At 38.6% G+C, this 11,002-nt stretch overlaps 3 protein-coding genes across 7 annotated transcripts; 2 read left to right on the top strand and 1 right to left on the bottom strand.

The window, feature by feature from the left end:
* Window positions 1–478: 478 nt before the first annotated feature.
* Window positions 479–1,720, top strand: LOC146700326 (claudin-4-like). Its single transcript, XM_085470501.1, has one exon. The coding sequence runs from the start codon at window positions 629–631 to the stop codon at window positions 1,259–1,261; it is 633 nt and encodes a 210-aa protein (XP_085326627.1). The 5' UTR covers window positions 479–628; the 3' UTR covers window positions 1,262–1,720.
* A 2,113-nt stretch (window positions 1,721–3,833) lies between these two features.
* On the top strand, window positions 3,834–5,484 carry LOC146700325 (claudin-4-like). Its single transcript, XM_085470495.1, has one exon. It carries the CDS (start codon window positions 3,903–3,905, stop codon window positions 4,878–4,880), a length of 978 nt encoding a protein of 325 aa, XP_085326621.1. The 5' UTR covers window positions 3,834–3,902; the 3' UTR covers window positions 4,881–5,484.
* Window positions 5,485–6,115: 631 nt separating this feature from the next.
* Window positions 6,116–10,956, bottom strand: mettl27 (methyltransferase like 27). 5 transcript variants are annotated; one of them, XM_085470498.1, is made up of 6 exons: window positions 10,532–10,956; window positions 10,014–10,147; window positions 9,392–9,520; window positions 9,023–9,158; window positions 8,148–8,240; window positions 6,116–8,034 (listed from the first exon to the last, which is right to left on the bottom strand). In XM_085470498.1, the coding sequence occupies exons 1-6, from the start codon at window positions 10,578–10,580 to the stop codon at window positions 7,832–7,834; spliced, it is 744 nt and encodes a 247-aa protein (XP_085326624.1). In that variant the 5' UTR covers window positions 10,581–10,956; the 3' UTR covers window positions 6,116–7,831. The 5 variants fall into 5 exon arrangements, with proteins under 5 accessions (XP_085326624.1, XP_085326622.1, XP_085326623.1 ...); XM_085470496.1 differs by having other exon boundaries at window positions 8,148–8,243; window positions 10,532–10,953; XM_085470497.1 differs by having other exon boundaries at window positions 8,148–8,243; window positions 10,014–10,144; window positions 10,532–10,953.
* Window positions 10,957–11,002: the final 46 nt, after the last annotated feature.

Here is an 11,002-nt window from a genome sequence, read left to right as displayed (position 1 = left end):
AAGCACAGCTGAGCTCGATAAATGCAATTTTTCATCTCACTCAGTCACAAGAACAGACAGTTTCAGTGTAGAAACACCTACATCTATTGACATCTATTAACCTATGAGCTACAGGTATCGGTTGACAATGAGCTCACTCTGAAAGTCATGTGCATCATTTTTCTAGCATTGTTCATTTGGTAAATCCCTGTTTGGTATTTAGTATCACCCAAGTGAATAGTGTTCTCATAAATATGCCAGTTCAAAATATTCATTTTATTGTTTCACAGAAAATAAAAAATTGATGACATTGGTGGCAGTCTGTATTTCTGTGTAACTCGTTTTGGTGTTTTTTGGTGTTTTTTTTCCCATTATATTGGCCTTTGTTATGTACATGAAACTGCTATCTTTTCTACAAGTGTTGAAAAAAGCTGGTTGGGTGACATTTCTTCACAAACCTGTTTGACCTTGCATACAGCACTAGAAAAACACCTCCTCTGTCACCTCCTTTAAAATTTTAACCACTGAGCAAGGAACTCACAGTCAGCTTCTTCTCTGAGTGATCAGCTGAAACAACTACCTGCTGAACTTTTGTTTCACACACAAAGCTCTCAAGGACGCTCATTCTTTTTTCTTTGACAGGATCAACATGGTTGCTGGTTGTGGACAGCTTGTTGGTTTATTTTTGGGAGTCATCGGCTTTCTTGGGTCGATCATCACCTGTGGACTCCCACAATGGCGAGTCACCGCTTTCATTGGTGCCAACATCGTCACTTCTCAGGTCATCTGGGAGGGTCTGTGGATGAGCTGTGTGACCCAGAGTACAGGCCAGATGCAGTGCAAGGTCTATGATTCTATGCTAGAATTAGCTCAAGACCTGCAGGCTGCCAGAGCACTCACTGTCATCGCCATCATCGCTGGAGTTTTTGGGATTCTGCTTGCGGTGGTTGGAGGCAAGTGCACAAATTTTGTCGAAGACGAAGTGCAAAAGAGCAGAGTGGCAGTAGCTGCTGGAATTGTCTTCATCATTGCCGGCCTCTTGGTGCTTATTCCAGTCTGCTGGACCGCTAACACCGTCATTCGTGATTTCTACAACCCTACCCTGATTGCTGCACAGAAGAGAGAGCTGGGAGCATCTCTGTACATCGGCTGGGGAACTGCAGGGGTTCTGATCCTGGGAGGGGGCCTGCTCTGTAGCTCTTGTCCCCCCAACAATGCCACTGATTATGACGTTAGGTACTCCAAGGCTCGCTCTATTGATAGTCATAAGGAATATGTTTAGATAGCGAGCATTCTGCTGGATATCTTAAAGAGTCCACCTTTTAGAATTACAATGTCTGTGATTAAAATAAGTCGAAATGTTTAGAGTGAGACTGTGTAACTTAAGCTTTTTTTCTTCAAAATATACACACATACAGTATTTTCAGCCTGTTTTTGAATATATCTGTTGTTTTTATGTTTTCTACCACCAGAGATTTTTTTACATTTTTATTTTCTGTTCTTTTTTATATCAATATGGGATACTTTCTTTCAGGGTTATGTCTGAAATCTGATGCTTGTTTAATTAAAACCATTGTAAATCCGTATTAACACCCTTGTAACTCTAGACCTCATTTTTTGACTGCTTTCTCTGTTAAACTAGTGGAATACTGATGGATACATATATATATATATATATATATATATACATATATATATGTATTATGGATGACTGTATGTCAATAAAATTGTATTAAATGTGCATGTGACATTGCTTGTGTTTTTTTTTTAAATTTCATCATAAGATGAGTCACACTAGTGACAAACAGTAAAGAAATTAAAACAGAAGATCTGGTTTTGCGAGTGTCCTTGAAAGAATCTTTACAAACTGGTTTTGGGACATTTCCTTCTCATCAAAGAGCCTGAAAAACAGACACTGGATGCTAGCATTTATGTAATGCTATTTAGTATGTGTTCATTTCTTTATTTAGTTTTGTGGATTTCTGAATTAAACACCAAAATCAGGATAAAAAATATTCTTAAATACAGCACTGAAAACTTGGCTCTTTGTATCTGATGTTAAAAAACATTAAAAAAAAAATGTGTAGCATTTTTAGTGAACGCACATTAAACCAGTGTTTCAGTTCCTTTAAAATCCTTATTGTCTCAGACAGTAGATATAAAGTTGAGCTAATTATACATAGGAAGAGACTTTATTTAGTCCCACACGAAGGAAATTTCCTTGTTACAGTAGCACAAGGGACAGAAAGAAAAAGTGAATTAAAAATATACTAGAATTTTTTTTTTTAATTTGCAAATTTGCAAAAACTACTATACTATGTAGATATGTAGTATATACAGTAACATATACCCCAATTTTTTATATGTACATAATGTGCAGTGGGACCGATAGTAATACACATGTAATACACTTAAACAGTACTTATCCTGTGTGGGTATTGTGCGCTCTGTTGAAGCACCTGTGATAGCTCTTCATCTTACACCACGGTAGTAACAATCTACTGCTGAAGGAGCTGCACAGGGACTCCACAGTTGTATGCAGGGGGTGAAAGGTGTTGTCCATAATGTACATTAGCTTGGGCATCATCAAGCTCTTACCCGCGTCCTCTATGATGTCTAGGGGACTGGCAAGGCCAGGACAGTTAGACTCAAAGAATGTTCAAATGTGTTTTCCTGAATCAGCTTAATCATTAAAACCGTGCATATAGTTTCTGTTTCTGAGGAAACAAGGGGGGAAAAGTCATTCACAGTGGTACAAATTACAATACATGAGCCTATCTACACAAAATATCTCTGTTCAAATAGGTAAACCTTAAAAAGATTTCAAATTAAATGCACTGTGTTGTATCAGGCTTAACCATAAAATTAATTCCGAAAATAATTTATAGCCCCTGTAAAGTCTAACCTTTATAAGTCATAGAGATTAAAAATGATTTCGAGCTTGATAAAAAGGTTTCATTTTCTGCCACACAAGTTTACATAAGTGTGTGTTCTCTTGTGTGGTACGGGGGTTTTGCATATTTCGAACAGGTTTTTCTGCACTGTGTGCTATTCAAGTGAAACTTCTGTCCTGTCCTCTCCCAGGAAACTTTCCACCCTCCTTCTGTTTCACATACTCTGCATGCGCACATTATTCAAATACATTAGCTGCGTGAAGAGGCCTCTGACCTAACACATGTATTAAGTTCTTAATCAAATTAAATCACCTGGTAATCAAATGCAGCATTTTCGCAGAGGTATTGTATGTGACAGATTAACATCAGAACAGACCATTGGTAGGCGTTGGTTTATACCTGTCTCTTCTGCCTACTTCATAGCTGTTGTTTACAAAATGTTCTCATGAGGCAAAGATAATGAGCGAGGGTGATGTCATTGCCTATTCATTTTCTTTCTCTCTCTCTCTCTCTCTCTCTGTCAACTTCCAGTCCTTTATTTTTTCTACAGAGTAGGTGTGGCACTGTCTACACCTGTTCAGTACCACATAGGCATCTGCTCAGGTGACAAAAAAGAACGAATGCTCTCAGGTGCTTAAGTAAAAAGTAAAGAAGGAAGAGGCAGAAAGGCATGGTACAAAAGGGGAGGGACATATGCTGTAAACAAATGAAGTGAGGCTTAAGTAAGACACGCCTCAATCCCAGTAGCAAAAAACTGTAGGCAGGACAACAACTGCAACAGACTAGGCTCTCCTGACATACATAGTTTACAACACTGCAACAGTAGCAAGAAAAAGTACGCACAGTACGCACATGTTGAGAAGGACTGACAAAGAAACACTCACAGAAAGATACAAGAGAAGAGCAACCAGAGGAAAAGACAAGCAAATGCAAAAGAGACTCAGCAGAAATCAAGAAACGCAGCAAGTCACCTTTTAAAACTCTGCAAGGATTTTACAAAAAAGATTTTTTTTTCTCCAGACCTACATTATGGCCTCGATGGGGATGCAGATGTTTGCTAGTGGCCTCTGCCTCCTCGGTTGGGCAGGGGTCATTGTCATCTGCTTACTGCCAATGTGGAGGGTCTCGTCCTTTGTGGGCACCTCCATCGTCACCTCCCAGATTTTCTGGGAGGGTATTTGGATGGCCTGCGTGGTCCAAAGCACAGGTCAGATGCAGTGTAAACCTTACGAGTCCCTCCTTGCCCTCAGTGGTGACATGCAGGCTGCCAGAGCTCTCACTGTCATTTCAATCACTGTAGGTGCAGCAGGACTTATTATGGCCTTTGTTGGAGGAAAGTGCACCCGCTTCTTGGATGAAACTGGAAATGGGGCAAAGGGCAAGGTGGCTGTTGTGGCAGGAGCAATGTTGATGGCTGCAGGTCTGTTCTGTTTGATTCCTACATCTTGGGTGGCTGGGGCTTTAGTGAAGAACTTCTACAGTGCCTACAGTGATGCTCAGAAGAGGGAGATTGGTGCCTGTCTTTACATTGGCTGGGGAGCATCTGTTTTGCTTGTTCTGGGAGGCGGTTTATTCATCAGCTCCGCACGCCCCATAAAAGCCCATGACACAGAGAAGAGGACGTCTGTGCGTTACCAGGTGGTTCGCTCCTACAACGGGTCCAACCTGGGGGGTTCTCATCGCAGCAGGGCGCCATCAGCAAAGTCACTGCCTGTTGGAGTGGACTACCCCAGGCCTCATGGCTATGAGGGAGTGACTTCAAAGCCCCAGCAGTACCCAAGGCCTCCATCCTATCAGTATATGTCTGAGCAAGGCTCAAAAGAGGAGTCAGAGAAATCATGGGCACCTTCAACAAAGTCACAACTGAAAAAGGCAGACTCGACAAAATCGAAACACAGTGATGTACCATCTACAAAGTCTCAGCTGAAAGAAGCAGAAATGGACACCTTATCAGTTAAGAGTGACAGGGAAGATTTATCCTCAAACCCACCAAAGACATACTTATAATATAATTACATATAATTAAATATGTGTACTTATGTTGGCACAAAAGACAGTTTACTATACTGCTATTTATAAGTTGCCTTTTCTTTGTTTGTGAGTGTGTACTGACTTTATTTGGGTATAAATATACTCCATGATGCTTCCTTTTTAAAGGATGAGATAGAAAAGTTCAGGAGTACATTTATCAACATGCCAAAGAAATGTGTGAAGAATGCGACAAATTAACTTCTAACAAATTCCTATTTAAACTCTGTTACTGTAAATGTGAAACATTAATTTGCTACCAGATATATATATATATATATTTTTTTTTTTTTTGGTGTTTACCTCAGACTTTTAAAGTTCTCGTTTAAAATGGGCAGCAGGGTTTTACCTTCGAGTAGACACATATTTTATTAGACACATACACATTATATATTATACATTAATTGAAAGCATTACATTATTAAATGTGCTCTTTGGTGAATATCTCTATGAAGAAATTCAATTATTGAAAATACAAAGTTTTGTTATTTTAATGATCATGCCATTTGGCACAGTGAAATGTCATTGCACTATGTTGACTGATACTTTTGCATTTGCTGTTCAATAAATGACTGTGAGCTGATCTGAAAAGTATCCAGCTAATTTTTACATAATGTGAGGCACGAGGTGGAAAAGGGCCTTTTAGAATCCCCCTGGACTCTCAGTCCTGTTCCTGGCAATTAAAAGCCACAGGACAAACTGGTTTGGCAGAAGGTAAAGTTACAGGCAGGTGTGCAGTGTTAAAAGAGGAAGCATTGTGTGTTTGTTGAGGATTCAACATTTAGTTTCAGTGAATCATGCTCGTATCATGTGATCATGCATGTTGTTGTAATTACTTAGTGATAATTTGAGCTGCCCAAAATGCAGTTCCTTAAATAGAAATATGCATCTGTCATGTTGTGTCATGTACAAAAGCTTTCTCTAAGGTTATGCCTGTTGCAAGCATGTCTTAAAGCATGTTTTAAGACCTGATATGACTTCACTTGTATAATCTACACTGTACTACAAAAGCATTGCACTACTCTACACATCACCAGATAAGCACCCATCCTCTTGCCTTCCCAGAGCTCTTCTTACTCCTCAGCTTCAGCTCACATGGTTTTGCATTGACGATTGTCATGGTGATTTCAGTAGGCCATGCAAATGTATCTATCTGGTGGTAACAGAAGGTAACCTGGTAACCTTTTTCTGCAGAAAGCAGGAAACATGATTAGGAGTGATCATATTTTGTATTACAGATTTTCCCTCAAGCAACATTTGCATGAAAGTGCTGAAAATCCAATATGATTAAAACAAAAAACAAAAAAAAAGTGGCTAAACTGGATTTTACCAGGTCTGTTGACATTGCACAGCTTTCTCATGACAGCAACAGAAATGTGACTAAAACTAAGAGCTCAAGAAATCTTAACCACATCACAAAATTCTGCAGAGGTGAAGGAAAGTGTGATTGAAAACAAGATAATCTACATATGTAAACTGACCTTAAATCAACTTTGCATCATGCAAAACCTGACAGCCAGCAGACAATTTCACAGCCTTGACATTGTCGAACAATTAAACATCCACACACCCAAGAGAAAGAGCAAAATTAGGACTTACTATTAGGGCAAAAGGTAGCAAATGACTTATATGTTATTTTCTTTTTATTCCAAAGATCTCTTCAGCTCATAATGCACTGCGATAAACCCAGAGAGAAATATGACCAATAACAAAATGGGTGACTGATAAGCAGTCATCCAGCCAGAGCCTACAGATGGATAGTGCACGCAGATAGTGCATGCAGAGCAGCACTGCTATATCAGAGACAAAGATGTGAAATTTTCTGCATAAATGGACCAGCAGGAATACTGAGTGACACTTTAAACGTGGTTTTTTTTTTTTTTTTTTTAAACATTTCATACACATTGCTGTTTTGTCCTTCACAAAATGCGGTATGGTTCGAGCTTGCTTACACTGCCACCTGTTGTCCTTTTCTTCGTCTCTGGCTCCCCCACCTTCTACCTGCCCCTTCTCTCTGTGTGTGATGGATGCCTGCATGTCTTTTTTTTTTTTTTTTTGCTCTATAGACAATTCATACACTCTAGGCTCACACTTACATTTTTATTGCATTCTTTTGTTTGTCTTTAGTCTAATACAATGTAACATTTGAAAAGAACATTTAAATATATTGTTAGTCCTTGGGTGAATGAAATTAAGTCTTTCTAGCTTTCTAGACTAAGAATCGGGTCTGAAGAATCCATGTTTTATCCTCCAGAGGAGGAGGATAAAAAAGAAAGGAGGAAAGGAGGAAAAAAAAGGTTTAGTTTAACTTTTTTTGTGATTTGTGTCCACTACTGGATGAATGGAATGGAACAGATGGATAGGCTGGGTCTCACAAGGATATGAACACTGGTTGTATGTCATTGGTAAAACATCTACACTTCATCTTGGTTGCTTAACATAAAATCCACCGCAGTGGTGTACAGAAGCATAATTGTCCAATTTCTCATCGACTTGATTAGTTTTAAAATTTAAAACAAATAGCAAATAAAGTTAATAAAGTTTTAAGCACAAAGGGGATAACCTAACATCTGAGCCAACTGAATCACTGAATTAGAAAATGTAACCTCATAAACTCACTTATTAGTGGATGGCAGATATTAATGCACAAGAGACACAGTTACAGATGCAAGTTATACAACCACTTATTTAGAAAATGGTTCATTTACTTTCAATAAGGAAAAACCTGTTACTCAGTTGCAAGATACTCATTTGGTTGAAAGCAGCTTTCCATCTTTGAGCCTACTTAATTCTGCAAATGCAAAAATCAAGCCTTCCTTTTTAATCTTACGTCAATTTTATCCAGTTTTTGTTTCTTCTCTAATAAGTCTATTTTGCACCTTTGCTGGTGTGATTTTAAACCACCATACACTTTTGTGATATATGTATAATTATAGTTTCTTGTAGAGATATACAGCGCCAGATATGTAGCCATCCTCGTGCTCCGACACAGCTCTCTCCCAATTTTCCACCTCTGTGACCTCCACACAAGTCCAAAGCCCCTCGTTCTCCATCTGCCTGAGCTCAGAGTCAAGAAAGCCTTTGTACTCCAGATTGTCCTGGTTACTTCTGGTAGTCATGCAAATGTAGCCACCTGGTGGAAAGAGATGATAGTGCAGTAAGTGATGAGAGCTCATCTTCAGTAAAGTGATGGGAAACTGTAGGTGAGACAGCACTGGAACAACAACAACAAAAACATATTCACACCTGGTTTGGTGGACTTGCACAGATCTCTGACCACAGCAGGAGGGACATGACCAAAACTTAGTCCTCCAACAATCACAACCACATCAAACGAATCTACTGCAAAAGGTAGAAAAGGGGAATTAGTGCTTTAAGGATAAGGCTTGGACTTAAAACATGGGCATAATCTTTTAACATGAAAGCATGTCCTTATAAATGGTAAGTGGCCTGTATTTGTATAGCGCTTTACTTAGTCCCTATGGACCCCAAAGCGCTTTACACTACATTCAGTCATCCACCCATTCACACACATTTACACACTGGTGATGACAAGCTATATTGTAGCCACAGCTGCCCTGGGGCGCACTGACAGAAGCGAGGCTGCCGGACACTGGTGCCACTGGGCCCTCTGACCACCACCAGTAGGCAACGGGTGAAGTGTCTTGCCCAAGGACACAACGACCGAGACTGTCAGAGCCGGGGCTCGAACCGGCAACCTTCCGATTACAGGATGAACTGCCAACTCTTGAGCCAATTAAATTTATAATTTAACAACATATAAAAATTACCTTGAGCAGAAATAAGGACAATTTCCTAATATGAGTACAGAGAATGACAATGACATAGGAAAGCAATAACAGGTAAGTGTTGTATAAAATATAAAGATAAATAATATCATATGACAATAACAGTAATTCTTTTACTTTTTAAAATTATGATTTTAGATTTCATAACAATAAAAAAACGTGAAAACAATCACTTGAAATGCGATAATTTTAAAATAGCTCTGAAAAATAGAGACACACAAGCACTAATTAAAAGCATCTTACCTGAGAACCGAAAATTAAATTACACAGTAATTAATGACTTGGATAAAATAATAATAAAGCTTTAAATACCCCACTGGATAGGCAGTGGCTCCTCTCCCAGCATGATCTGCTTCGAATCCTGGTACAACCCGCTCTGTCTTGCCAACTCCAACATAGCTTTGCTTCCATCTACCCCCACAAACTTTCCAAATCCAAGTTTCTTCAACTGTGCAACATGTTTAGGTTGTTATCAGACACATAGTTATTAAGTTGTAGAATCAAGAAAGAAAAGGTCACTACATTATAAGAAATTTCTAGACATTTATTAAGACTGAAAAAGATCAAATATCAACAATGTTTTCAAAAAAGGATTTGTCAGATATTAAATTGCAAATCACTTCATTAAGACTGCAGATTTACAGTTTCTCCCTGAGGCCATGTGTTCTTTTTCTATTTTACCTGTGTGGCCACCAGTCCTGTACCACAGGCCACATCCAATACGACGGCACCTTCACGATCTCCACTGAAATGGGAAGAGATGCAGTTTGCTGCCAGAGTTGGTGCACGGTAATCCAGGACAGCCACATCCTACTCAAAAACATGAACAGTTACCCATTAATTATGTATGAAACACATACATAACATTGTTCCATCAGATAAATCCTATAGAACTGTAATTTGTACTCTTTTACTTTATATTACATATGTAACGATAAATTTCACAACACTGTATTTTCAGATGCATATTCTTCTTATAATAAAATTGCACTGTGCTAACAATTTCTTTTATTGACCTGGAAAAAAGTACCAATATTTTCACTATTATCCATTAGATATCCATCCAAAAGATTAGTACGTGTCAAACATTGCTAAAAAATTACAGTAGACTAAAGGTTATACCATACAAAACAACAGAGTGACAAATGTAACATTAGTGCCTAAAATTATAACAATACAGATAACATTTAAGCATGTAAACTACAAGGAACTAGAATAGAAAAACAAGCCATATAGGCAGTGATGTGGCTAATAATAAAAATCAGCAAGTATTAGTAAAATATAAAAGGTAAGGTTATCTCACCTGATCATAGTTCTCTGCCCAGGAGTTGTAAAAGGAGACCTTGTCCCTTGATGTTGTGTTTTTATGGGCTGATAGAATAACTGCTTTCACATTTTCAAATGTGTTAGCCACAGCTGACATTATATACACACCTGCTGAGAAGAAACAAACATAGTCAAGCAAAATCATAACAACCAGTAATGTAAGATAAAGTCTTAATATACAGGCAGCGTACATTCTTTGGTTCATTTTCTAGCAAATTAAATTTTTGGTTTTGAGATTTTAATTGCTCTGCCAGTCATCATAAATTTAATTTGTTCGTCTACTCAACAGATCTGTTGACTACTTTCACATTAGCCTAATTAAAGAGCAAAAATGAACAGTTTTGGAAACTAAAACCAGCATACGTTTGTCTGAATAGACTGAATCATTAATCAATTAACACAACAGCTGCACATTATTATCATTATTTTTTATTGTATTATTATAACTTCTGCAATGTAGTAAATAACACGGGCTCTTTCGGCTTGAACACTCACTCGTCTGATTTCTTTTACGGTTGTAGAAGACACAATCTGCTACATACATACATATATGTATGTATACGTGTCAAGATACAGAGACAGGGCGCCAGTTTACCAGCGGTCGTCTCCCTGGATCTTTCTTCTTTCTCCGTTCACACTCCAACAATAAAGACAGGACTACTGCTGCAAACTGAATCGGGGACACCGAGAGCCTGTGCAGCAACACCAGGAAGCAACCAATGACTGTATAAAAGAGCGGGCACGCTATTCCCTCAGTAAAGTCTTTCAGGTAAAGAGGCAGCTTTCTCTGCTCTTTTTCCGCCATAAAGAGGCGTTTACATTCTTTCAGATTATTTTCTTTCCTATACATTTTATTTTATAGTATGTGATCTTTGCTAGCTGCTGCATTCACGGCCACACACCACGCCTGGAACCAGTATTTCCCAACAACCACCGAAGGAGGCCTTTGAACTCGCGCTTGCTCAT

The sequence above is a fragment of the Copadichromis virginalis genome, linkage group LG10, assembly GCF_057382275.1.
Source record: "Copadichromis virginalis isolate Kocher_CV1m ecotype Utaka linkage group LG10, C_Virginalis_male_GT1.1, whole genome shotgun sequence".
Classification (NCBI taxonomy): Eukaryota; Metazoa; Chordata; class Actinopteri; order Cichliformes; family Cichlidae; genus Copadichromis; species Copadichromis virginalis.
The sequence above is the reverse complement of the archived record's forward strand: the minus strand, read 5'-3'. Positions and strand labels throughout refer to the sequence as shown.

What these genes read in the sequence shown, in the direction of transcription:
- LOC146700325 (XM_085470495.1), top strand. Translation starts at nt 3,903, where the DNA reads ATGGCCTCGATGGGGATGCAGATGTTTGCTAGTGGCCTCTGCCTCCTC.
- mettl27 (XM_085470496.1), bottom strand. Translation starts at nt 10,580, where the DNA reads ATGTATGTAGCAGATTGTGTCTTCTACAACCGTAAAAGAAATCAGACG. An exon ending in CAGGACTGGTGGCCACACAG is followed by an intron (nt 9,159 to 9,391) that starts GTAAAATAGAAA and finishes CATGTTGCACAG; the next exon opens with TTGAAGAAACTTGGATTTGG. An exon ending in GTGCAAGTCCACCAAACCAG is followed by an intron (nt 8,035 to 8,147) that starts GTGTGAATATGT and finishes TCTTTCCACCAG; the next exon opens with GTGGCTACATTTGCATGACT.
- LOC146700326 (XM_085470501.1), top strand. Translation starts at nt 629, where the DNA reads ATGGTTGCTGGTTGTGGACAGCTTGTTGGTTTATTTTTGGGAGTCATC.